General features: G+C 42.9%; 1 protein-coding gene across 9 annotated transcripts in view; it reads right to left on the bottom strand.

The window, feature by feature from the left end:
- Nucleotides 1-1,035: 1,035 nt before the first annotated feature.
- Nucleotides 1,036-25,193, bottom strand: part of BECN1 (beclin 1) — a 97,482-nt gene continuing 73,324 nt past the window's right edge. For 8 of the 9 annotated variants that reach the window (XM_085873567.1, XM_085873574.1, XM_085873570.1 and 5 more), the window contains 5 exons: nucleotides 19,419-19,565; nucleotides 13,145-13,294; nucleotides 10,993-11,053; nucleotides 10,393-10,535; nucleotides 1,036-3,203 (listed from right to left, as the gene is read on the bottom strand). In XM_085873567.1, coding sequence (XP_085729693.1) covers nucleotides 3,038-3,203; nucleotides 10,393-10,535; nucleotides 10,993-11,053; nucleotides 13,145-13,294; nucleotides 19,419-19,565 — 667 coding nt within the window. In that variant the 3' untranslated portion in view covers nucleotides 1,036-3,037. The remainder of the gene's footprint in view (nucleotides 3,204-10,392; nucleotides 10,536-10,992; nucleotides 11,054-13,144; nucleotides 13,295-19,418; nucleotides 19,566-25,193) is intronic. The other variant, XM_085873575.1, reaches the window with a different exon arrangement.

Here is a 25,193-nt window from a genome sequence, read left to right as displayed (position 1 = left end):
TGTATGCCCAACCCTAATCTTAAATAACACACCAGGGAGAATATGGATATTTATGTCAAAATTGGGGGGGGGGGGAGATGCCGTGATATTAAGGAACTATATTATTACTCCTGTTATGCACACATATACATGTGCCAGATACGGTTTGCTCTTTTCCTGTATACTAATGGTGATATGAAGTAAACCACTCAGACTGTTTTGACGTAGTCCATTTGTATCATATTCGCCTCAACACATATCACGTATCACTTCACTGCTAATACTACAGCTTATATAATCATTCAAATAGTTTTCATTCCATATTCTCAAAAAACAATATACATTGGCTTGCTATTGCAATCCGTCTGTATTCTAGTGCTCTGCCCAAAGGCAGGTCCAGCACGGTCAAAGCAGTTTCTTGGCAAGGGTTATGCTGGGTCATTTGCGCTTGCCTTCCCAACAGTAGTTAGGGCAGGAATTTGTTCAGGGTTCTGGCAAAAGCTCGCCTAATCTTCGCAAAGGACAGCATGGCCATGGGATCTTTAACACCCACCAACTAATGGTGGCAGATGGCACGCTCAATTTAACGTCCATCCGAACGATGACACACACATGGATGAACCTGCCAGTGAAACACTGGGATGACAGTTTATAGCTCTGGGTCAGGATTCAAACCCAAGCTAGACTGCTTATAAGCGAGTGTGTGTACTTCCAAGCCATTCTGTCAGCCATACTATTGCAATGACAACTAGAAAGCATCTCAAAATGCAAAACCCATCCGAATCAGCTTTGTACCCAACTAAACCCTGATGAAAATAGCTATTAATAAAAAAAAGTGTAGAATTTATTAATTACTGTTCTGCACATTCTTAAAATAAATGTTTGTTGAAAATTTTATGACAAAAGCTCAAAGGGTTAAAAAAAAAAAAAAAGATAATAATTTTTTTTAATGTTAAGGCCTGGACATGCCCGCACGCACACACACGATTGCAAAACCCTATCTCTTCGCTGCCCGGGAGACGAGCTAACTATAGTATTCCAGATCTTACGACACGATTTCAATGTCAGACGAATCAAAGTTTATTTCGTTATTCCGACTCAAACAGCATTGCATCAAACCGGTACAAAGAAAAGACACTGGTAACATTCCGAAGCCGTGCCGGAACGCAAAGAGGTATACTTGCCACTGATGGTGAATATAAACTGAGCTGACAAGGTTACTCGAGATAAATATATGGTCACTGTAATGTACAAAATAGCACTTGGAATTTAGTATGTAATGTAAAAACCATTGGTTTACATGATCCTGGTTAGACTTTTGTTGAAGGAGAGTGGCATCACAATTACATTGCTTTGCGGCACAACTGAGATTTGATCCAACCTCCCTCCACTGATCTGCTTTCCAAACATGGCAATGAATCAACAGTGTCCATCATAGCAGGAAGAAAAGAAAAAGAAAAACCACCACCACAGCAACCGAAGAAACAATAAAGTCATTGCTGGAGATCATTTGGAATCCAATGACTCAGGGCCGAATCAAAGAGCACCAAGAAAAGCCGAATTACTTCTCAGGTGCGATCTGTAGTTAAAAAAAAATTAAACAAAAAGAATTTATGAGAAGCAAAGGGGTAACATTCATCTTGGGAACCTACTGGCACCTTATCCACCGACACCGACATGTAACCTTCTGGCAAAGAGATTTTCATTCATGGGGACACTGATGGGACAGTGTCCTGTCTGCAGTTTAAATAAATGTAAGTGCAACTTGACTACTTATTTTATAACAGAGCCAATCTGTGTACACCACTCCTCCTACCCTCCCTTCATGGCCAATAACCTTCTGCTGCTGCCATGTATACATGGTTGTTCCTCAAGCCCACCTACATTAAGGAATTTGAATTCCCTAAAAGTGCACAAACTTGGCAAACTGGGAGCCCATCTTTACATCGAAGAGGATTCTTCAAATGTACTGCATTGCAAGACCCAGCTACATGCAGCTCACCATATGTGGTGGTAATTGGAGTAAACTCGGAGCAATGGAAGGTACTGTGACTAATTTATCAATTAATCCTTGGTTACGTGGAATTCCATTTTATTTCCCACTTTTGAATTAAGCTGTACCCGCTAACCATCTGGCTTCAATCAGTGAAAAGTGTGGTACAATAGCAATTCCTATAAATGCTCTTTGGCAATGTTGCCAGTTATTTAAACTTGGCGAGATGTGCGGGGGTCATTTAGTTTGTTTTCCATCTGTTGCAACTCCAGAAACATCACTGCAATGAGTACAGTAGAGGTTTTGGAATGCTTTATGCAACTTTGCAATGGTTCAAAAAGCACGTGTGAAGCTTCCTGACCATGTCACATACCTGTCTTGCAATCATCATCATCATCATCACATACTGCTGCTATGGCTGAGGCATCTGCAACTATTGCTCCTGGACTTTTTTTGAAGAGGAGTGTGGGGGAGAGGAGTGAGGACAAAAATAAAATAAATATGAAATATGTGGATACAAAGCTGCACTTGAGCAACTCCATCCAAAGCATGATTCAGGTGTTTGCATACCCATGAGACCTTCAGTAAACGAGTACGTATTAACCCTTTCATTAATACAACTCACGGGAAATTATCCCTCCAGTGTCATGAACAATGAAATCTATCTTTCTCTTCATCATTGTGCTTTCTCTTTTGCCTTTTCTTAACACCAGCTCTGTGCTTTCTCCTTGTTAAAGCCCCAATTTTGTTTTTATAAAGAACTTAATCATTTTATTTATCATTGGCAAAAGCATTGAAAAACATAATTGCATTTCCTTTTGCACATTTTCAACGCATGCCCGATATTTCTCGGAAACCTCTGAAAGTCAACTGGGAAGCATTAAACACATTGCACAAGTACGGAATAAAGCAAAATTCGCAAAAATAAAAGTGCAAGTGGTGGAATTAACCTGCATCCTGTGCAGTCATAGAACGCGCATTGATGCAGTTCTTGTCACGAGGCAACGTGCCTGCAAGGCATAGTGGAGTTGAGCCACAATTGTGACCTTTGAACCAATATTTGTCTCACTTGTTGAACTGAGAGGAAACCCAGGCCAAACCCCACTTCAAGTTGGTGAGCATGAACTTGAGGGCTTTTGTCCACTGCTCCTCAGAGTTGAACTGTATCTTGATAGAGTACGAGCCCCCAGTACCCCCAGTATCCTCAATGCGACCCTTATCCACGTCCATTCTGGTTTTGGTTTTTTTTTCCAAGAGAGAAAAAGAGAAATTGGGGGGGAGAAGGGTTGGGGAAAGGGGGGTTGGAAGAGTGATTAAAAAGAAAAAATTACAAATGCATCATACAAATAATTTCAGAATTTTTTTTTCATTTTATTTACATTACGCAAAGACAATGTAATTGCAATGAGTGGTTTTCAAGTTCAATTATCCAAGATATTGTCGCGTCAAAGGCCCAACTAACGCAGACGTCAAAAGACCTCCGCAAATGACTGAAACGATCTTCGAATTTGCACTGCATTCTTATAACAAGTTACTGCATTCATTACCATTTACGATCCCCAAAGGATTGTCCAATAAATAACCGGACTTTGGTGGTTGCTTGCATGCAAAGGCAGGAAGGCGGGAAATGTTTCTCATAATTAAGGGTTAATTAAAATGCGTTACATCTGAGGCTCAACAACATGTTATACCTCAGCACCGAAAGTATTGTCTGCCTCTGCAGATTTCCAAAACAGTCCTGTACTGCACATTCAGTTATTCTACTCTACCGTTCCCCAAGGTCGCCACAATGAGCCAAAATCGACGGAAACACGCACAGGAGGTAGAAGGATCAAACACGTTTCTTTCCTTTTTAAAGGTATATTTATAAAGAATATGGAGGAAAAGCTGGACGGGATGAGCAGTTCAGAAACAAACCATGTGAATCAACATACAAAGAGGGAGACAGGAATATGCAAACTTACATACAAGGAAATAAATAAAGAGCAAATCGTAACCCACACTAGACGCCACAGATCGTACTTGTACAAACATTAAAATTACAGGCGAGGAAATTCCTTTGGTGATGCGTGGAGTGCATGGCGATGGTGTAGCTCAGGAACAGTGTCCCCGTTTCTGAGAGCCGTCCTCCCTGAGAGACGACGAAACAGAGCCAATGACAAAACAGAGCAAGACGAGCAGACAAACAATACCAAGAGCTAACATATTCTCCAAAAAGTTCCACTCTGAAAGTGGGTGTCTGTCTTGACTCAGCCCTCATGGAGCCTCTTTCTTTCTCCACGCTCCTCGGACCTTATTTACGAGCTTCACTTGGTCTGTCCTCCGTTCTCTCCTTTTGCGCTCCTTCTTCACACTCTAGTCCTTCTCAAGCTCCTTCCATCCTTCCATCCTTCTGAGAGGAGTCCTACTCCAGGCCATCCAACCCATGGGGCAGCCCCAATACAAATAAAGGTTTGCTGCCTCCTCCGGGCTCCACAGCACATTACGCCGCCAGGGCTGGCACACACCGGCTAGAAAGATTGTGACTGTCCTTTTAAAGCACATGTGATGCTTTTCCATGTGCCTTTTGTGATGGAAAGTCCTCACCTTGCCCCATGCATAAACAAGAGGGGTTTCCATATACAATTATTGGGATTCGCTAGATATCCGTTATTGTCGGGTTTTCCGTGTGTGTGTGTGTGTGTGTGTGTGTGTGTGTGTGTGTGTGTGTGTGTGTGTGTGTGTGTGTGTGTGTGTGTGTGTGTGTGTGTGTGCGTGCGTGTGTGTGCGTCTGCAACGCGAGGCTCCACAGCACAAACCAGCAAACCGATTTCGATGAAACTTGGCGAACAGGTGCCATATGAGCTGGGAGTGTGCGTGTTTGAGTTTCGTTGCTAAGCAACCACCCGTTGCTATGCAGCGGCCGAAAAACCGCGTTTTAAGAACCCAAACGGTAACTGACATAGCGTGGCTTCTATGATAGGTAGAGCGACCGGACCAACTCCTGCCTATTCCTTGCATCCCCATCTAGTTATCGCGACAGCATAACGTTCCTCTATCTCTCATAGTTTCCGAATGGCAGCCCTCCGAAAGCGGAAAGGTGGTGAACCAGGGAATATGTTAAGTGACCTTGACCTCGGAAACCGTCGACGGCGGAACGTTCAAATTCGGTGCATGGATAGAGTTTAATAACTACTACAAAATTGAACCGCAGCATTTTTCCAGATTTGATCACCAAGAGTGTCGGGGCTGAAATACGCAAAATTCGAACCAGCGCTTCGATCCTAGTGATCCTTCGATCCCTCGAACCTCGTCGCCTCCCGGCTTGTACCCTGACTATTCTTCTTATAAATGACATATGCTACCTCCTCAGTCACATGTAACAAAACAACTTACTCTGTATATGAGGATTAGGGCTTACTCTGTAAATGGGGATAAGGATGGACAAGACACAATTTAAAAAAGCAAAAAACAGAACAAACGAAGCAGACGACAGACAGCTGGGGATGAAAGGGGAAAACAAACACAATCTTACCTACAAGATAAATAAATCTGCTAATGGCATCAACACTAGATTCGGACCACAAAGGGGGAACAGAACAGGTGAGGACTTGTGCAGGCATGAGCTGGTCGTGGCTGCAGGACAGTGATGTCGTGCAGGCTGACATGGCACAGGGCGAAGTTGCGGTTAGGGCTGGAGATGAGAGGATGGCACAATGGTGGGAGATGGCGTCCGCGTCTCTTGCTTGGTCCCTTTGACAAGCCGCGAAAGAGCCGAGATGTTTCTCCAGAGGTCCAAACGTCACGCGCATGTGCGGACATGGCTTTCATGCCTCACCTGGACTATCTTTCTGGCATGTGGCTGGTCGCACAATGGGCCACCCACTGTCTATGTACAGCGCCATCCTTTGGGTGGGTCCCTCGAAAGTGTTCCGCCCTTAACTAGGGCTCGACAGCTCACAAGTCGTCTAGCCAAACTGCCTGTGTTATTGTCCATTTTATGTGCCCTTCTGGCACCTTGTTGCTCACTAGTCCTCTAATGGGCTTTACCTGAACAGTAGGTTTTACATGATACAACCTTACCTTATTCTGCTTTATTGTTTACAATCTCTGCCCCATCAGTGCACATATTACAATGGCTTACCCTTGATAGACCCCCAATACAGGAGTAATTCTAACCTACGAGTACCTGATCCATACTATTCTTAGCACAATTTATACGTCAACCCCCACCCTTACACTTAACACTATCTTTCTCAGCCATTATGATCATAAAACATTGGAACACCAGCGGTACAATTAGGTTGTGTAGATCTGGTTTCTGTAATCACTCGGTGTGATGCATGTGCTGACAACAATTGTGGTGCAAAACAGCTGAACTGGCACAGGTCAAAGTACTCCATACATACGAGGTCAGAACAAAATGTTCTGGGACTAAATGTATTCTTACAAACCTAAAGGACTGCACAGTTAATCAAATTTATCCCCTTCAAAGTAGTCTCCTCCTAAATGAACACCAATTCCAGCAGACCTTCCATTTTTTGAAGCATCTCATACTCTTCTTTTGGGATGGCTTTCAGTTCCAAGGTCACATTTTGGATGATAGTTGCTACATCATGAAATATCTTTCCTTTCTGGGTGTGTTTCAGTCGGTGGAACAGAAAAAAGTAATTTGGTGTCAAATATGGTTAATATGGTGTGTGGGAAACCAGTGGAATGTTGTGATTTGCCAAAGATTCTTGTGTGGAGAGTGCTGAATGTGCAGGTGCACTGTTGTGATGCAACAAGCTCAAAATAAGACCCACTTTTCAGGCCACTTCCATCAAACTGCATTTCTGGCATTTCAGAATGGCCAAATAAAACCAATGATTCACCATCTAATGTTGTGGAACGAACTAGTGGGGCACAACACCTTCACTGTCCAAAAACTTCTCACCAGCCGTGGCACTTCAGCAAAAGACTTCTGTGACTCCATGGGGCTGACTCAATCTGTGAACTTTCCAACCCAGATTTCTCCCAATGGCAAATTTCCTAGCATGAAGACAAACTTCCCAGCAAATGTCTCCTGCTCTGCTCCAATTTGTTCATCTGATTATATACTTATAAGAGTCAACATCTCTCTGGCAATTCTCAGAGAGCAACTTCAGCACAGGTTAATCTGGCAGTCCACTCAGGCAGATTGGCAGGGACTGCAAGCAGCCATCTCACTTCAGGACTAGTCTCCCATGTCTATTGCCCCTGGTGTTAACTCAGCCTGAAACTTCTTCCACAGAAACCTACTCTCTCTGATGCACAGATCCATCTCATCTCATCTTCAGTTATCCTACCCTTCTTCCCACCCATGGAACACTAAATTCTGCGGTGAGGTAGTTGCTCTGAAACAACTTGCCTTCTCTTCGTGGAAAGCCAACCTGAACGAAGGCAATCTCAGCTCATTTGCCAGACGAGATCAGTGCAGTCTCTCAAGACATATCTCAAGCTCTTGATTGTCTGGCATCCAGCCTTGCTCTCCAAACTCTCTGCCTATGGCATCCAACACCAACTACACTCTTGGGTAACCGACTTACTCTACTCTTGTAGCCAAAGTGTGGATCTCAACAGAATACATTCTTCATCTCCTCTCTCTGTTAAGGCTCAAGTCCTCCAAGGCAGTGATCTGGGCCCAGTTCTATTCCCAGTCTTCATCAACAATCAATCCGATTATCTGGAATATCCACTTTATTAATTTTCTGATAACGCCACCCTCTGTTGTGACATCCCTCATCCTTCAGGCAGGCAGCAGCTTCTTCCCCATCTTCAGACCTTGACAAAATCACAAGCTGGTCAAACACTTAAAATTTCATTCAATCCAGACAAATCTCACTCTCTCACTCTGTCTCTCCAAAAGGACCACATGGCAAACCCCCCCCCCCCCCATCGACTTTAACAAACCTCTTGAGGAAATTCAGTTACTCAAGCTCCTGGGTCCCACAATCAGCCATGATCCTTCTTGAGCAAACAACATTTCAAACTTGGCCTCCTCCATCATGCAAACTCCTTCCTTGGAAAACTTCAATTCCTATGCACCCACAAGGCCTTCATTCAAAGCTTGGAGTACAACTCTCCCATCTGGGCTGGTGCAGCTGCTTCACTCATTGCTTAGCTTTATGCCATGGAAACCAATGTCTTCAAGATTATTGGAATCTTTCACGATGAAGCTGAGTCTATGGGCCTATAACGTTCCCATTGCAGACAGGTTGGTTGTCTCTGTCTTCTACCACCTGCTTTCTTATCTTGCATCCTCTGTTCTTTCCATGTTTTGTCCCTCTCAGGTTTGTTTCTGAAGGGTGCACACAGTCCATTATCAACCCCCTTCTGGTGAAAACGCCCCAAATCCACAATCATTGCTTACCTCCACTCATTTAATCCTCTTTTTTCCAGCTTGGGGAATCAACTTCCAACCAGATGCCAACTTCTTCAGCCACATTACGAATTGTCATTTGTCCGTTATCACAAATCACGAACACAAGTGACCGATTCCTCAATGTGCAAGGTTGATGGATGGCCGGAGCATGGATCATCATTGACAGAAGTCTGGCCACTTTTAAACTGAGCAAACCACTGAAAAGTTTTTGAACAGCTGAGAGTTTCATCTCCAAATACAGTTTTTAACATTTCATGTTTCCGTTGCTGTCAAACTGAGTTTCACACAGAATTTGATGCACACCCGTTACGCCTACAAGCCAGACATTTTGTAATGGGACAAAAAAATAAACACGTCTGCACAAAAGAGCGTGTCACTGAAGACTGAGACAGGATGGTGGAGTCAGAGATTTGATGTCAGCAAGTGTTGCCAACCACACCAGTTGTTTAATAGCCACACATATATATATATATATATATATATATATATATATATATATATATATATATATATATATATATATATATATATATATATATATAGATAGTATACTGTGCACCGGGCGTAGTGGCATGCGCTTGTAATCCGGCTACTCGGAGGCTTGGGTTGGAGGATCGCTTAGCTGGGCCGCGCTATGAGAGGGTGTAGGGCAGCCCGGAATCATGGCGAAACCCAATCCTTAGCCCTGTGTCGTAAGAGGCGACCAGGGTTGCGGTAGGAAGGGCATCCGGCGTAAAACCTATGCCAAATCAGTATGCGGATCATAACGGATGATCCGCTGTGGTGACCCCGAACGGGAGCAGCTGAAAGAAGAAGATATAGTATACTGTGCCTATAGTATAGAATAAATTAAGTCACAGAACCTCTCGATCAGACCTTGTATTAATACGTGGAAGGGTGGGGGAAGGGTCCATAGCTAGAATGTGTTTAGAATAGCTTGGTCTATGTATTCGAGTAGGTTAGATTTACACTTTTAACAGGAATCTGTCAGAGGGAAATTGTATGATAAAACATGCACCGAGGAGGTCGTGATTGTAAACCGCATATGGCAGCACATGTATTTATAATACAAATGAAACCCAACTCCAGCTATGGCACCAATCACACACATAATGAAGAGGACAAACAGGCGAAGACGAGGCCAGCACAAGCTGGTCTTAGCTCCACGGCGATGGCACCGTGCAGGCTGGTGCGGCACAGGATTGGAAACAAGGGGCGATGGCATCCATGGTCTCTTGAGTGGTCTGCACAAAGTGAGCGATGATGAAGCAAGAGACGACAGGTCTGATCTGGTACATTCTCTTGATCTCGAAGACGACGCGTGCATGGCTTTTAAGCCATTTGGACACACCTTCCAGTATCCAGCTGGACCCGTAATTGGCCATCGCGCCACAGAGATCCTGCAAAAGCATTCTGCCTCCAACACGGGCCCTCTGCAGATTACTATACTGCCCTGGACTGCAGTCATTGGTCAAGCAGCCCATGTTGTAATCGTGCCATACAAGTGCAGTGTGGCTTTCGAAGCGCACTGCACTTGTACGGAACTGCACTTTCCAAATGCAGTGAATGAATTGCCTTTCTGGTCCCTTTGTGCCTACAGGTCCTCCTTACCATAAACCTTACCATAAACTTCCCTAAGGTTTACAATCACTATCTCCTCGGTGCACATTTTATCATACAACTTGCCTCTCACAGATCCCCGTTGCATATATAAATCAAACCTACTCGGGCACATGGACAAAGCTATTATTTGCACATTCCAGCTATGGACTGCCTCAACCACACCCCACACCGCCCTTCCACAAAACATTATGATCAAAACAATCTTCCTGAATTTGTTGCGAGAGTCAAACTGATATGTTTAAAAGTAAATTAAATTAGATAAATTAGTGGGACTTGTGACAGTATAACAAAGTCTTGGCATAGAAAAAAAAACAAAAAACAACTGGTTGGAATCTTCACCGTTCATTGCCTCCCTGTATCCCATCTTGGACTCCAAGCAGTCCAAAATGGATGCAGGAATGAGAGATCTACTCACTTGTAAGGGAGACAGAATCCTGTGTCTCCTTTCTCCACTTCAACCTTGAACTGCTGCAAGCAATCCAAAAAGGCAACCATTGCTTGATCAAACTTGCTGTCCCAGAAAAAACGAAAGCCCCCAGAACCATAAAGGGGCAGTTCCTGAAAGAAGAAAATAAAAAAGTCAGGTGAAAGCCAAATACATACTTTTCAACACAAGGCAACAAATCCACAATTGGTCAGAAGGCAGACATTGCAATCCCAACTCTTTTTGCAAATAGTTTATTTATTGTTTTGCACAACTGCATGAGACAATGCTCCTCGAGAAAGACATTTTAGAAAGAAGCAACAATTAACAGGTAGAATGACTGACGTGCCAATTAGACAGAAAAAAAATCATCAGCAGCTAGAATTTTGAAAATAGCTTCAATGTCACAGGAATCTAATGGATAACAATTTTCCCCTTAAGCAAGTTTTAAGAAGGGATTGGCTTGTGGCATTAACACCAATGAAAGTAGGTTTCATCAAACGTTGATTACTGCATACTGCACATTTGAGCAGTTGTTATCTCCAGTTCCAGATATCATATTGTTGATGCTAAAACCTCAAGTGTCCTCACCTTGGACTTGTCCAAGAGCGATTCTAGGTAGGAATGGTTCCCAAATGGAACCAGGTGGTACCTGATGCAAAACAAATATCATTTCAATTGCAGCAAGTATTTCAGATAAACTGTCATACATAAAGAATAGTAACAAATATTATATGTGAAATACTTTGTCAATATAAACGTAGTATTGTAAAGAAAAGATGGTTCCCTGTATATAAATTACATAAGTGCCTATAGAAAGTCTACGCCCCCTTTCAAATTTTTCACCTTTTGTTGCCTTATAACCTGAAATTAAATTGGATTAAATCAGACTTTTTCCACCTTTATTTACACATTGTAACCCACAACTTTCAAATGAAAAACAAATTCTACAAATTTCAGAAAATCAATTAAAAATACAAATCCAGAATATCTTGGTTGGATTAGTGTTCACCCCCCCCCCCTTGAGTTAATACTTGGTGGAAGCACCTTTGACAGTAATTACAGCTGTGAGTCTGTTGGGATAGGTCTCTACAAACTTTGCACATCTTGACTGCACAATATTTGCCCTTTCTTCTGCACAAAACTGTTCAAGCTCAGTCAAGTTGTGTGGGGAGCATTGATGGACAGCAATCAAGTCATGCCACAGATTTTCAATTGAATTTAAAGTAGATCGGGGTTCTGACTGGGCTGCTCAAGGACATTTATCTTTTTGTTTCTTAGCCACTCCAGTGTAGCTTTGGCTGTGTGCTAGATGTCATTGTCATGCTGAAAGGTGAACTTCTGTCCCAATTTCAGCTTTCTTGCAGAGGGCAGCAGGTTTTCCTCTAGGATTTTTTCTGCATTTTTCTCCATCCATCCCAACAAGTACCCCAATCCCTGCTGATGAGAAACATCCCCATAACATGATGCTGTCACCACCATGCTTCACAGTATGGATGGTGTTCTTTGGGTCATGCGCTGTGTTGGGTTTGTGGCAAACGTAATGTTTTGCATTTAGGAAAAAAAGTTCCATCTTTGTTTCATAAGACCACAAAACAGTGCCACGTGGCTTCATAATCTCCAGTGTTTTTTTTTTTGTATGCCTCAAACGGAATGCAAGGTGGGCTTTTTTGAGTTATGGCTTCCTTCTTGCCAACCTACCGTACAGGCTAGACTTGTGGAGTGCGAGGGATATTGTTGTCACATGCACACAGTGACCAGTCTTTGCCATGGAGGCCTGCCACTCTTTCAAGGTTGCCATTTGCCTCTTGGTAGCCTCTCTGTTCAGTCTCCTCCTTGCTTGGTCATCCAGTTTGGAGGGATGGTCTGATCTAGGCAGGGTCTTGGTGGTACCATATGCTTCCCACTTCTTAATGATTGTCTTGACTGCACTCCAAGGGACATTCAAGGCCTTTGAAATACTTTATACCCATCCCTTGATCTTGGCCTTTCCATAACTTTATCCTGGGGGTCTTTTGGAAGCTCCTTGGTTCTCATGGTTGAGTCTTTGCTGTGAAATGCACTACCCAGCAGAGTAAGCCTAGATGAACAGCCAATTTTATTCTGAAATAATCAGAATCACTGCAATTTAACACAGGTGGAGGCCAATTCACTTGGTGTGCGATTTTGAAGGTGATTGGTTAAATAATAATAATAATAATAATAATAATAATAATAATAATAATAATGATAATAATACATACTTGTACCAAGTTTGATTTAAATCCCCTCACTCGTTCTCAAGTATCACATTTGTACCTGGCATGACTTCTGACCTTTTACCCTCTTGATGCCAAAATTTAATCAGTTCATATTTGCATTGTAATATATATGTAGATCAAGTTTGGTCAAAATCCCATTACTGGTTCACAAGTTAGAATGGTAACAGAATTTTTACCTAACCGGACCTCTGTCCTTTGATCCCATAATCTAATCAAGTTTATTGTTACATCATTATACATACAGTACTTGTACCAAGTTTGACGTAGATCCCTTCAGCTGTTCTGCGGTAAGGAAAAACTATCACGGATAAACGGCCGGACACACAACCCAAAAACATTATGCCTCCGGACACACAACCCAAGACTTCGTCAATGGAGGCAGAAAAAGCATGCCAATGCCATTGGGTACGAGGATCGAGGGAAAAGGAGGAAGATGTGTGGGGATAAGAACATCTTGTGGAAGATGAGAGGAGACTACAGACCTCTGAAAAGAAAGGCCCATTTTATTTGCAAGTGCATGGAGAAGCAACACCGTCTGACCCCATGCTGCATTTATCTCACTCCACTCGACAGGGACACTTGGAAGTCGGCCCAGACGGAAGTTATTGATGGTGCCAAAGTGCCCGCTATGCCTGAGAGAAGCCAAATAAAGGTCATAAACACTTCAGTGTGGCAGTATGTGCGACACTCAGTAAATAGAATGAAACACTAATAACTGTGCATTTACATGCATCGAAACTTACCATCACATATGGTCACAATACATTGCCCAAATATAATTAATTGCAATTACAGTCACAATTTCATCAAAATACGAGGCTTGCTCAAACAAAGGCCATTGCAATAATAAACGAAAGCCCTGCCCACTCGACATAATAATAACGATTCCTTTCATGCCGTGAGGGGCATAGGGCTGCCGAGGCAGTTTCATTTGGCTAAGGAGTACAGTCCTGGACAGGTTTCCATTCCAGCGTAGGATACTCGAATGGCTTATTACCCCAGTAAGCTGGTACTCATTTTGCCGACCTCAGAAGGATGACAGGCTGAGTCAACCCAACTGGTGTTATTTAAACAACACGACAGGCTTATGCCTGGTGTTGGCTTAATGGTTAGGATGGTGGGCTTGGGATCCGAGGATCCTGAGTTCAAATCCCACTCGGCTGTTGCATTAATACCAGGTGGGGTTGATTCTGCCTGTCATCCTTCCGAGGTCTGCAAAATGAGTGCCAGCTTGCTGGTATCCTGTGTCGGAGTGGTGACCTGTCCAAGATTGTGTCCAATAGCCAAGTAGACTACTTAGGCAGCACCACCGCTCTGTACAGAGTATGGTCCCAATGGATGTATGGAACACCAGGCTTGCCTACTCGGCATGCAGGAATGAATTCAGTGGAGAAAGCATGATTGTAAAACTTAGTATGAACATCTTATTTAAAGTGGACAAGTTACTCTAGATTTGGGAGGATGGTTGGAAGTAAATAAATAATCTACATATACTGTACATTGAGTGATCAGATGAAAAAAATGCAGACGAAAAAATAATTAAAAAATAAAACAAAATTCAATATCATTCGCATCATCTTCAATTTAACATTCAGATGAAAAGGTCTCCAAAAGATCAAACACTGCAGAACCAGGAAGGCAACTCGTAAGGCAGAAAGAACCCTCAAAACCCACAAATACCCCATCCGTCATCCTACCCAAAGAACTAATGTTCTTCTTTCAGGTGGTGGTACTGCCCCGGGTGGCTCCGTGCAGCCAACCACCTTCGAAGACTCTTTAGTTATAAAGTGTTATCCTCAAGGCTGTGGCACAGCCATTTCGATCACAATCGATTTAAACCAATATCTTTCATATGAATATCTATATTTATTCCTCACCTTGTGTTCTCAATTCAAATTTCCATTTTCAAAATTTAACCCCCCACATTTTTTTTCTCTTTGAAGAATCCTGATGTTAATTTCTGAAATTCTTTTAACTGAATAAAAGCATTTCCAACATTTATAACTGATGAAAATGCCAATGATCTATCTCAAGAGAGGGATTGAAAATTATAAAACTGGAATATTAATTATATAAAATATACACATTACATACAATCTGAGGATCTATTCATATTCAAATTAGTTATTTTATTATTCCGATTATAAAGGCAATAAATAAATTTAATGACATGCCCTCTTGCTGATCTTGCCTCTGGAAAAGTCAATATCCAGGTTCAAGCCCTGAGTTATCAGGAGGATATGAACACATCATGTTTCATGACTTGGAATTGCACGGTTGTATTAATAGTTTCCAAGCCTACCTCTGACCGAACATTTCTCCTAAACTTGGCTGGGACAGTGCTCCGAGAATGCCAGGATACGGACACATCCTGATGAACTCAAGGAAAGCAATATGGATGTGCCTTACAAAGAGTCTAATTAGTGACAAGCCTCATGACATTGACAAGCCAATTAGAAATAGAACATACTGTTGCAAATTAATACCCATACATATTATATTTGGAATTAGATACTGCTATTTTGTTTTATCTGATGTTACTTCTTTTTTGTTCCCAAAATATGCTCCATAATGACCATTCCTCTGTCTCCTATGGTAGGTATTAAAATGTGAAAAGAAAAAAGAAAAAAAAAGGAAGCCTTAAGCTCGTTTATGAAAACAGTCGTCAAGCCCAAACCAGTGATGTTGGAGGCTCATATCAAAATAAACTGTCATGGGAGATGTCTTGAAACCATATACAAGATCTGCTGGATGGCGTTTGCCATTGTCTTCTTGAGGTAAATAAAGCCAGAGTACGAGAATAATTTGCCTACTCGTCTTGAAAGGCATGGTGGGATTTTCAATACCCCTAAGCAAATCCAAGAAAATAGGCATACTCCATTGTATAGATATGTATAAGCTGGGAGGATCACCAATAGGCATGTACACTTGCCTGAGAGGTCTTTTTTTCCAAGGCTCATGGAAGAGCTGGAACACACAACGGATCAAGAAGCAACATAACAAAAGGAATAGCAGAAATAGAAGGGGGAAATGCCACAGTAGGGCTGAGGGAGAAAATAGACAGAGACTGACAAACAAGGAATGCAGGTAATGATGAGAGGTAGGGGAGAATGCAAAGGGTGGACAAGATGGATACAGGAGCAACATTTGGGGATGGGGGTGGCCGGTGGGAGTAGTTTAACCAATGTAGAAAAGATCATGGTATGTTTGAATACCTGGGTTTGAATATCAACCCAGCTACAAACTGCCATCCTCGTGTTTTAAATGCAAGGTGATTCATAAATATGTGTACCCTCTCTCGAAACAATGTTAAACTAGGTTTCTCATCTGCTAACACTAGTTAGTGAACATTTAAGATCCCACAATGGCCTTAATGAAGAGCAGGCGAGTTATCGCTGGCACTGTGAGCAAATTTCAAATTCCTGCATGGACTGTAGATAGCACATGGTCTTGTCTTCTTGGCGGTTGCTTGATAAAAGGTTACACTCCTTGCTATCTTAGAGTGTCTGGGTAGCAGCTTCTACACCATAAACAAATTGACCAAGTGGTTTGTGAGTCGAGGCTCTTGGAGGGGCTAAAACATAGAATGGATCAAGATGCAACAGAATAACAGGAACAGTAGAAAAAGAGGGGGGAACACATCACGAGCATGAATGAGGGACAAAATAGAGGGAAACTTTGAAGACAAGGGATGTAAGGAATAATGAGGACTCTGAGAGGACACAAGAGCTGGACAAAATGGATACAGCAGCAAACTTTCAGGAAGGCAAAACAGGAAAGTTGGAAAGATGTTGGCTTTGGGAGAGTTAATAGGGGTAGAAAAGATCATGGTTTTTGATGAGGTATCTCAGATGGTGGTGAACAGCTGTCTTTAAAACCTCGAGGAAAGAATTAGATTGAAGAGAATCTAGAAATTGATTCAACAGGTGGGAGAAGAGAGGAAAGAATGAGGAGAGTGAGCAGTGATTCTATAATTTAAGAGTTTTACCAAAAGGGGGTGGATTTTGTATTTTTTTTTGGTAGACTGTGTGCCCTGCAAAAACCTGGTTGGGTGGGGGGGGGGGTAGCAGAGCATGGAAAAAGCAGAGGGTGCAAGACCTGAAAAGAGGCCGTACAAAATAAAGACGACTGTCCTGTCTGTGATGTAAAGGCCCGGTCACACCTTGACGTTTTAGCCAACGTATGCCGATTTTTGAATTTTTTTTCTAAAACGCTGGCACACGTTGAATACGTTATGGGTAAGTTTTGATAACATTGAGAGCACGCTGAAAAACACTGCCATACGTCGTTGTGCGTTGGCTTTAAACGTTGTACTTTTCGGTTGTCCTCAAATTTTTTCATGCTTGAAATTTCACGACGTATGCCGGCGTATGACTCACACGTTCCGCTCCGCTGGCCACAAGTTGTATACACGGTCTGCGATCGTTGACAGACGTCAACACATGCTACTTGTAAGTTAATCATAAGTTGAGACACGCCGAGGTAATGTTTAGCGTACCCGAAACTTATTTCTAACCTATGATTAACGTGTTGTTGGCACGTTACGCGATCGTTGCCACACATCGACAGACGTTGCTTTTAAGTTACTCATAGGCTGAAAGACGTCGGTATAATGGATCGTCCTTGCGTCAGCGTCCACGGCCACGGCCAGGACACTTATTTGCAGCATTCTTCAAACTTTTCTTCGGCATGACGAGGATGTTCACACTTCGATGTCTAGCTTGGCTATGATTCCAATTGTCCATCGGCTGCGTCTATTTAAAATAGTCGAGTTTGAGCGTTTTAACACGTTCAGAAGAAACGCTTCAAATTTCCAAACCCCAGCGTCAAAAAACAAAGGCGAGTGACAGCAATTTAAATCGTTCATTGTAAACAATGAAAATAGTTGAGTGGTACCGTTTAAAAGTCGTTGAGTGTAAAAATAATCCAATTGTTGAGCGCAAGCGTCTACTTTCAATCGTGGAGATGCAGCCATTTAAATCGTTGAGTGGCAGCCTATGAACCTACCCGTGGACACGCGGACGCAAGGACGATCCATCATAACCCACACCCTCCCCCTCACACTCACCTACTACTGCCAACATGAACAAACTACGACTACTACTAATACTAATACTGATACTGATACTGATACTGTTACTACTGACATGGACATCGACTCAAAAAGGAACTCGAAAACACTGTTGGGTTTCCCTTTTATGAGCAGCATTTTTATATACCAATTCCCAAAACCGCTGGGAACCCGTCTATATATGGCAGTTGTAACCTAGAAACACGTTCATTTATTTTTTTTTGTCGACCGGAAGACGTCATTGGAATACGTCTACATACATCGATGTGTGTTGGGACTACGTAAAGAATTGGTTCAAAGCACGTCAAACATAAGTTAGAAATAAGTTTCGCGTAAAAAAGACATTACCGCGACGTGTTTCGACTTATGAATAGCTTATAAGTAGCCTTTGTGGACGTGTGTAAGCGTCCGCATATCGTGTGTAAAACTTATCCCCATCGCATGCGGAACGTGTGTCATACGCCGAGTACGTCGTAAAATTTTGAACATGTTTAAAATTTATTGACGTACTCTACTTACTACGACGTATGATAGCGTACTTTAGCGTTCTACTCACGTATACCAAACTTACTCATACCGTATTTGACGTGCCCCAACGTTTTAGACAAATTTTTCTTAGGTCGGCATACGCTGGCAAGATCGCCAAGGTGTGACCGCGATGTTGACACTTCCATTTCTACGGCAGTTATGATTCGAATCGTTGTGCGTCAGCCTTTTAATAGGCTACGTCACGACATCGTCGGCGATGCGTGCAACGCGCTATGCCGAAGTTAGACTATCGTTGGGCATCGGTTGTGTAGGCCAACAACAGGTTCAGCATTCGTTGGTATAAGTTATCTATAACACAACGAAACGTTCTGTGTCCATTACTAATATGTTATGCATACGACCAACTCGTTATGAATACGTCCGAATCTTAAAAAAAAAACATCAAAAGTTCAACGTAAGCCAGCGTTTTACATACATTTTAATACGTTGCCATCGCTGGCTAAAACGTCAAGGTGTGACCGGGCCTTAAGGTGTTCGGCCCATATACATAGCTTCATCACAGGGGATTCCAATGATCTCAAAGGCCTTGGTTTCCACGGCGTTAATTTGAGCAAGGTGTGAGGCAGGTGTGCACAGTACAACATCATATGGCAGATGAAGGCCTTGTACATGGATAGAAGGTACAAGGGTACAAATGGCAACCAATTCTACTCTATTATGTAGATGCTGAGCAGGACCAGAAAACATAAAAATAGTTTGTCGTCAGATCCCATTCTTTGAAAAATGAGTGCGGCCTATAGGGCCGTCAATTTCCCTCCGTGTCTATCTGCCTGTCTGTGTCTCTGAAAAAAATTTTTTTTTTTTGAAATTTAGCTGCTACATTCCTCCCTGGGACCCCACCCCCTCTCAACCCCACTAACTATCCATTTCCAAGAATAAAAAACTATCATGGATGACTCTTTATATAAAACTTGAAAAATAAAAAACGAATAAAAAAGTAAAAACAGACAGACAGACAGACAACTGGCTGGACAACTCGAAAACATAATGTCTCTGGCGACTTTGTAAGTGTTGGCATAAAGTCCCCTAAAGGCTGTTTTAAAAGAATAAAAAATTTGTTGCAGTAATAATGTGAAATCCACCCCCATGCCTATTTCATTCATTAACAGCGGTAGCTTGGTGGTGCACAGACACACCATATGTGGAATGTAGCATTGAAGACGTTGGTTTTCTTGAACTTGTCCAGCTGCATCTGAGCATAACGTATCTGGTTGTCAGCACTCCTTTGCTCATCCTCACATTCCAGCAGCTGCCTCTTGAACTCACCATATTCACGTTGGTATCTAAGACATAGGAAAGTTAGAGGAGCATGATGAGGTTGTCATAACCCATTGTAATCTATTACCCTATAATCGAAGCTTAAGGAAACAGAGGTGAGATGAGGGTTTATATTTTGGTTGATGAACTGCAATTCCAAATTTTGGACAGGGTTCAAGAGAACAGAGATAAATTTGAAATGGAAAAACTTGGAGCAGGAAAAAAAAAAAAAAAAGAGATTCCAAACATATAATATCAAAAATAAACATGGTCAGTTTTTGGAACATCAGACCAGCAAACATATGAATTTTTCTTTTTTACATGAGTAACGCATGCATGCACGCACCGGTTTCCCCACTTGGGTAGTGAAGCATTGATCTTGGTGGCAAGAGGAGAGGGGAGGAGGACGAAGAAGAAGGAAGTGTTCTGGAAAGAGGACTGGCAATCTGAGCAAGGCGAGAGCTCGATGGAGGACAGAGGCATATGCCATGAAGGGGTGTACATTGTCAGGATGATATTTCACGGCTGTTCATGTCTCCAACAGACCACGTGAGGTCTGCTGAGAATGAGAATGAGAGCTTCGGAAGTGACGTGGCCAGAGTGGAGAGGATTGATGAGGCGTGGAGCGGTGGTTTGCCAAGGAACACACTAGGCTTTGCGGCCTACAGACCGGGGCAAAACCTCACTGATAATTAAGTCTCGGGCGCACTGCTTGGAGCTCTGGACAAATGTTGTGCTGCGAGGCTGGCGGTGGACACCGATGGTCTTATGGGCCGGGCAGGAAGGGGGAGGTAAGCCTGAAGTAATGCAATGTTGGGGAAAGATCGGTACCGAAGCACCAGGGGGGAGGGGATGGGACAACCACAAAAGAAAAAAAACCAAAACGAAGCTTGTGTTGAGAATAAAAGAAAACGATAAACTGAATAATGGGACACAGACACCATTACAGACAGAGTGCCAAGTCTGTGCAGCACGCTGAGACATCGGAATGCATGCTGTAAAGAATAAAGGGTTGAACCTTTTCTTGTGAGAAAGGAGACCATCTCACAGGGAAAAAGGCATCCGCACCAAGTCGAGAGGATGAGGAGGTGCTACCTGTCTGTAAAACCAAAAGTAAAGCTCCACAAGAGAAACCTAAACAACGAAAGTTGGAGCATTGAGGAGAAAGACCATCCTCTCCTGCAAAGTGCAATCAATGCATGAGCAGTGGGAAATGGATGGCAAAACTCATGGACCAGTTAAGGAAGACAGAATTGGCAACCAGAAAAAGAGACGGTTCCATATCATAAATTTGGAAAGGTTGCATCAGCAACCCAGTTCCTGATTAAAAGTAGAATAAGTGAAACATTGAGAGCCAGAAGACAAGAGGCAAAATATGTAAAGAGGATGGGAGCCGAAGTTTCGCCGGGGGGGTGGATGTGACCACGGTCATGCGGGGAGGGGCTATGCTGCACGACACCAGGGATCCAGTGGCAGAGACAATGTACAGCGAGGGGAGAGGATACGGACTCGTCTCAGGAGAGGAAACGGAATGCACACAACGATATGGACCACGTGACACTAAAACAGAGAAATGGATGAAAATGGGAATGGCGAATGATGATTATCAGGAAGAGGAGGGAAAATAGCAGAATGCAGGAGAGGAGGAAGATATGGATGATGAAGAGCAATGTAGATTGGAAGAAGAGCTGGGAAACAAAGCATAAGAAAGACTGACACCTCTCAGAGAAACTCCTCTCCCACAGGTTGTCACCGACTCCTTAGTGTCTCTCCCTGGCTATCATCTCGTCTGATTTGATAGGCCTTTCCGCTCCCACTTCTTGTTGGTCTGTGTTGTACCGTCCTCCAAACAGCAATGTCATATATATATATATATATATATATATATATATATATATATATATATATATATATATATATATATATATATATATATATATATTTATATATATATATATTTATATATATATATATATATATTTATATATATATATATATATTTATATATATATATATTTATATATATATATATATATATATATATATATATATATATATATACATATATATATATATACATATATATATATATACATATATATACATATACATATATATATATATATATATATATATATATATATATATATATATATATATATATATATATCCTGGTGTGTTGGCGCAGTGGTTAGGGCAGCGGCTTGGGATCCAAAAGGTCCTGAGTTCAAGCCCCGTTGGGCCACTGAAATAATACACCAGGGGGTTGACTCAGCCTGTCATCCTTCCGAGGTCGGCGAAATGAGTACCAGTATACTGGGCTGGTGTATACCCCGGTTAAAATAGGTGTACCATATCCCTGTGTCGTAAGAGGCGACCAGGGTTGCGTCAGGAAGGGCATCCGGCGTAAAACATGTGCCAAATCACTATGCGGATCGGATGATCCGCTGTGGCGACCCCTAACGGGAGCAGCCGAAAGGAGAAGAAGAAGAAGAAGATATATATATTTATATTTATTGTTACAGCCCGTTGTTTGAGGTTCGCCACGAGATGAAGCACTCAGGTTCCTCCCAAATATCCGGCCTTGAAGCCAACAGCCACAGATAACTCCACAGTCCGGCAGGTTCCTAGTCAAGCACCAATGCCAATTGATATGCCAAACTTGGCAGGGTTCTTACAACTACGCGTGTTACCTTTCCGGTGGCTTGGCTATATCAAACGGGCTCGCACCCTCGATATGTACTAGTCTTGGACTATTTAATCAGGTGCAGCCGAGCAGAACTGCCAAGTACGTACCGGCTAACATTATAGAGAAAATTGGTGGGGCAGAACTTCCTGGCTAACAAACATGCAGACTGTGCTGGACCAATAGAGAAATGGATGCTTCAAGCTGGTTTAACTAAATAAACATAGGTTTATTCACAAAGGAGCATGAGGAAAGGCATGTGGCACAGTGAAAACAAGGGGGTTTATTGACAGGAGATATACATACAAAACGAACATACAGTATTCATGTGGTGCGGTAAAAGACATACAATGACATATCTATATAGTGAAGAGACAAAGAGCAGAATTATACCGATGCTATCTAATTTACACACACTTACTTACACCAACATAACAGGTGCCATCAGGATCAGTCCGTGAAAGGGGAGGATAGCAAGAAGATAAGAGAAAAGTTGAGGCGTTGGTGACCTCTGGCTTACCCAGCATGCAAATGCGGGCACATGCTCGTCCAAAGTGCAGGGAAGGTAAGGGTGGGGAGGAGGAGATTGGGACCATACTCTGTGCAGAGCGTTGGTGCAGCTTAAGCAGTCTCCTTGGCTATTTGGCACAATCCTGGACGGGTCGCCACTCCGACACAATATACCAGCATGCTGGCACTCATTTTGCCGACCTCGGAAGGATAACGGGACGAGTTAACCCCACCTGGTATTAATTCAACAGCTGAGTGGGATTTCAACTCGGGACCCTTGAATCTAAAGCCCGCCACCCTAACCATTAAGCCAGCACCAGGCAGAATGGTAGGGGGTCATGAAGAAAAAGGGGGATGTCTAAGTGCGTGTTGAGGTATGAGATGCGGCATCATGTATAAAGTGAGAAAGACAGGGTGTGAGTCAGTGGTCACTCTTAAAAGAACGCTTCTTCGGGCCTTGCCCTCGCTGATTGTTCTAATGCGCCCACAGTAGAAGAAGCGAAAAAGAGAGAAAGAATGTGTGAGAATAAGGACTACTAACATTTGTTATTGTTAATTTTGCCTCTCACTCAGTACTGAGCCTGTACCGTGTGGTGCTTGGTCTACTTTCTCAGCGCTCCGTTGTGCTCCAACCACCACCAGCCCTCGATCCAAAGGACCAATTTAACTTGGCCTGAAGATTGCGCACATGGAAGTTATCTTTGTGGTGGGTAGTGGTGAGCGAATGAGGTTGATGTGGTTCTGGAGTTGGAGTATCGTGGTTGAGTGAGACAAGGTGGATTGTGATAGAAGACTGGGAAGGCAAGCTTGAATGGTGCTGTTGGAATGAAATAAAGTCGACAGTGTATTTGAAGCAGGGACAGTGGTTATCACTGGCATTGCAGGAGAATTGCGCTGAAGAAAGCTATGGTGGTTGAGATGGCAGTTTGGTTGTGGCATGCAGATTCAAACAGGTTTTGGCACGCATTTGCAAATTAGGCTGTGAATTGCGTGATAAGTTTGTGTGCAGGGAAGAATGGGAAAAAACCAACCTAATCCCTCACAATGCATATTCCCATTGAAACCCATTAGACGAAAGGGAAGGACCCAATCTGAAACAAGTAACAACAAAATAATTATCTTGGGAACTGCTATATGTTGTGAGCCATTGCCTTGGGGGTCTCAATTCTCAGAACTGTCACAATATACAATGTGTGTGTGTGTGTGTGTGTGTGTGTGTGTGTGTGTGTGTGTGTGTGTGTGTGTGTGTGTGTGTGTGTGTGTGTGTGTGTGTGTGTGTGTGTGTGTGTGTGTGTGTGTGTGTATATATATATATATATATATATATATATATATATATATATATATATATATATATATATATATATATATATATATATATATATATATATATATATATATCTTCTTCTTCCTCTTTCGGCTTGCTCCCGCTAGGGGTCGCCACAGCGGACCAACTGTTTGTTGTCCGCATAATGATTTGGCATAGGTTTTTACGCCGGATGCCCTTCCTGACGCAACCCTGATCGCCTCTTACGACACACAGGGATATGGTACACCTATTCTAACCGGGGCATACACCGGGCCCAGTACAACTGGTGCTCATTTCGCCGACCTCGGAAGGATGGCAGGCTGAGTCAACCCCCTGGTGTTTTCGACTTGGTATATATATATATATATATATATATATATATATATATATATATATATATATATATATATATATATATATATATATATATATATTGTTGCGGTTTTCGCGCCCGCCGGCGTGCTGACGGCCACGTAACTCGAATCGCGGCACGTCGCCCACCGGACGGACAATCCAGTCGTGACCCTCTCGGACTAACGCCGGGAACCAGTCACGGGTGGACCTTTCGGTCTCACCGCGATCGAGCCAATCAGCCCCCGCGTGGGATAGGGTTGCTCGCCAAATTCGACCTACCTAAGTACCCACGCGGAGGGTAGACCGGGCGATCGCACCTCGCCGCAGGTCGACTTCGGACACGGGCCACTTAAGCGACCCGTTCCGTACTATCAGAATAACCGAGCGGTGTTATCGTCGACCTCGACGGTTCGATTAATTATCGGGCGTACTCAGCCCACTACCAACCCTTTACGTGAAGCAAGATGAGGGTTCAATGGGAGAAATGACGAAGCGAAGCGGGAAACAGTTCAACAATAAAGCACATTTATTCGCGGCACACGGGAAGCACACATATTCGATTCCACCAAAAGCACACAAAAAAAAAAGAAAACACAATTCCATTTACACAAAAAGCAAATATAAAAGCGAAAACAATGCAGAGCTAATAACGACTACCGAGCACACGGCAACACTTATACAATTCTACCTCACAGACGGCGCCGACAACACATACCCAAAACCAAGGAAAAGAATACCCTCAAGAATGAGGCGGGCCTGAGGCCGAGACCGGGTCGCGCCTACCCGTCTGGTGAT

This window comes from Eptatretus burgeri, chromosome 3, assembly GCF_056783735.1.
Source record: "Eptatretus burgeri isolate ZD-2024b chromosome 3, Ebu_testis_v1, whole genome shotgun sequence".
NCBI lineage: Eukaryota > Metazoa > Chordata > Myxini > Myxiniformes > Myxinidae > Eptatretus > Eptatretus burgeri.
This window is presented reverse-complemented; position numbering and strand designations above follow the sequence as displayed.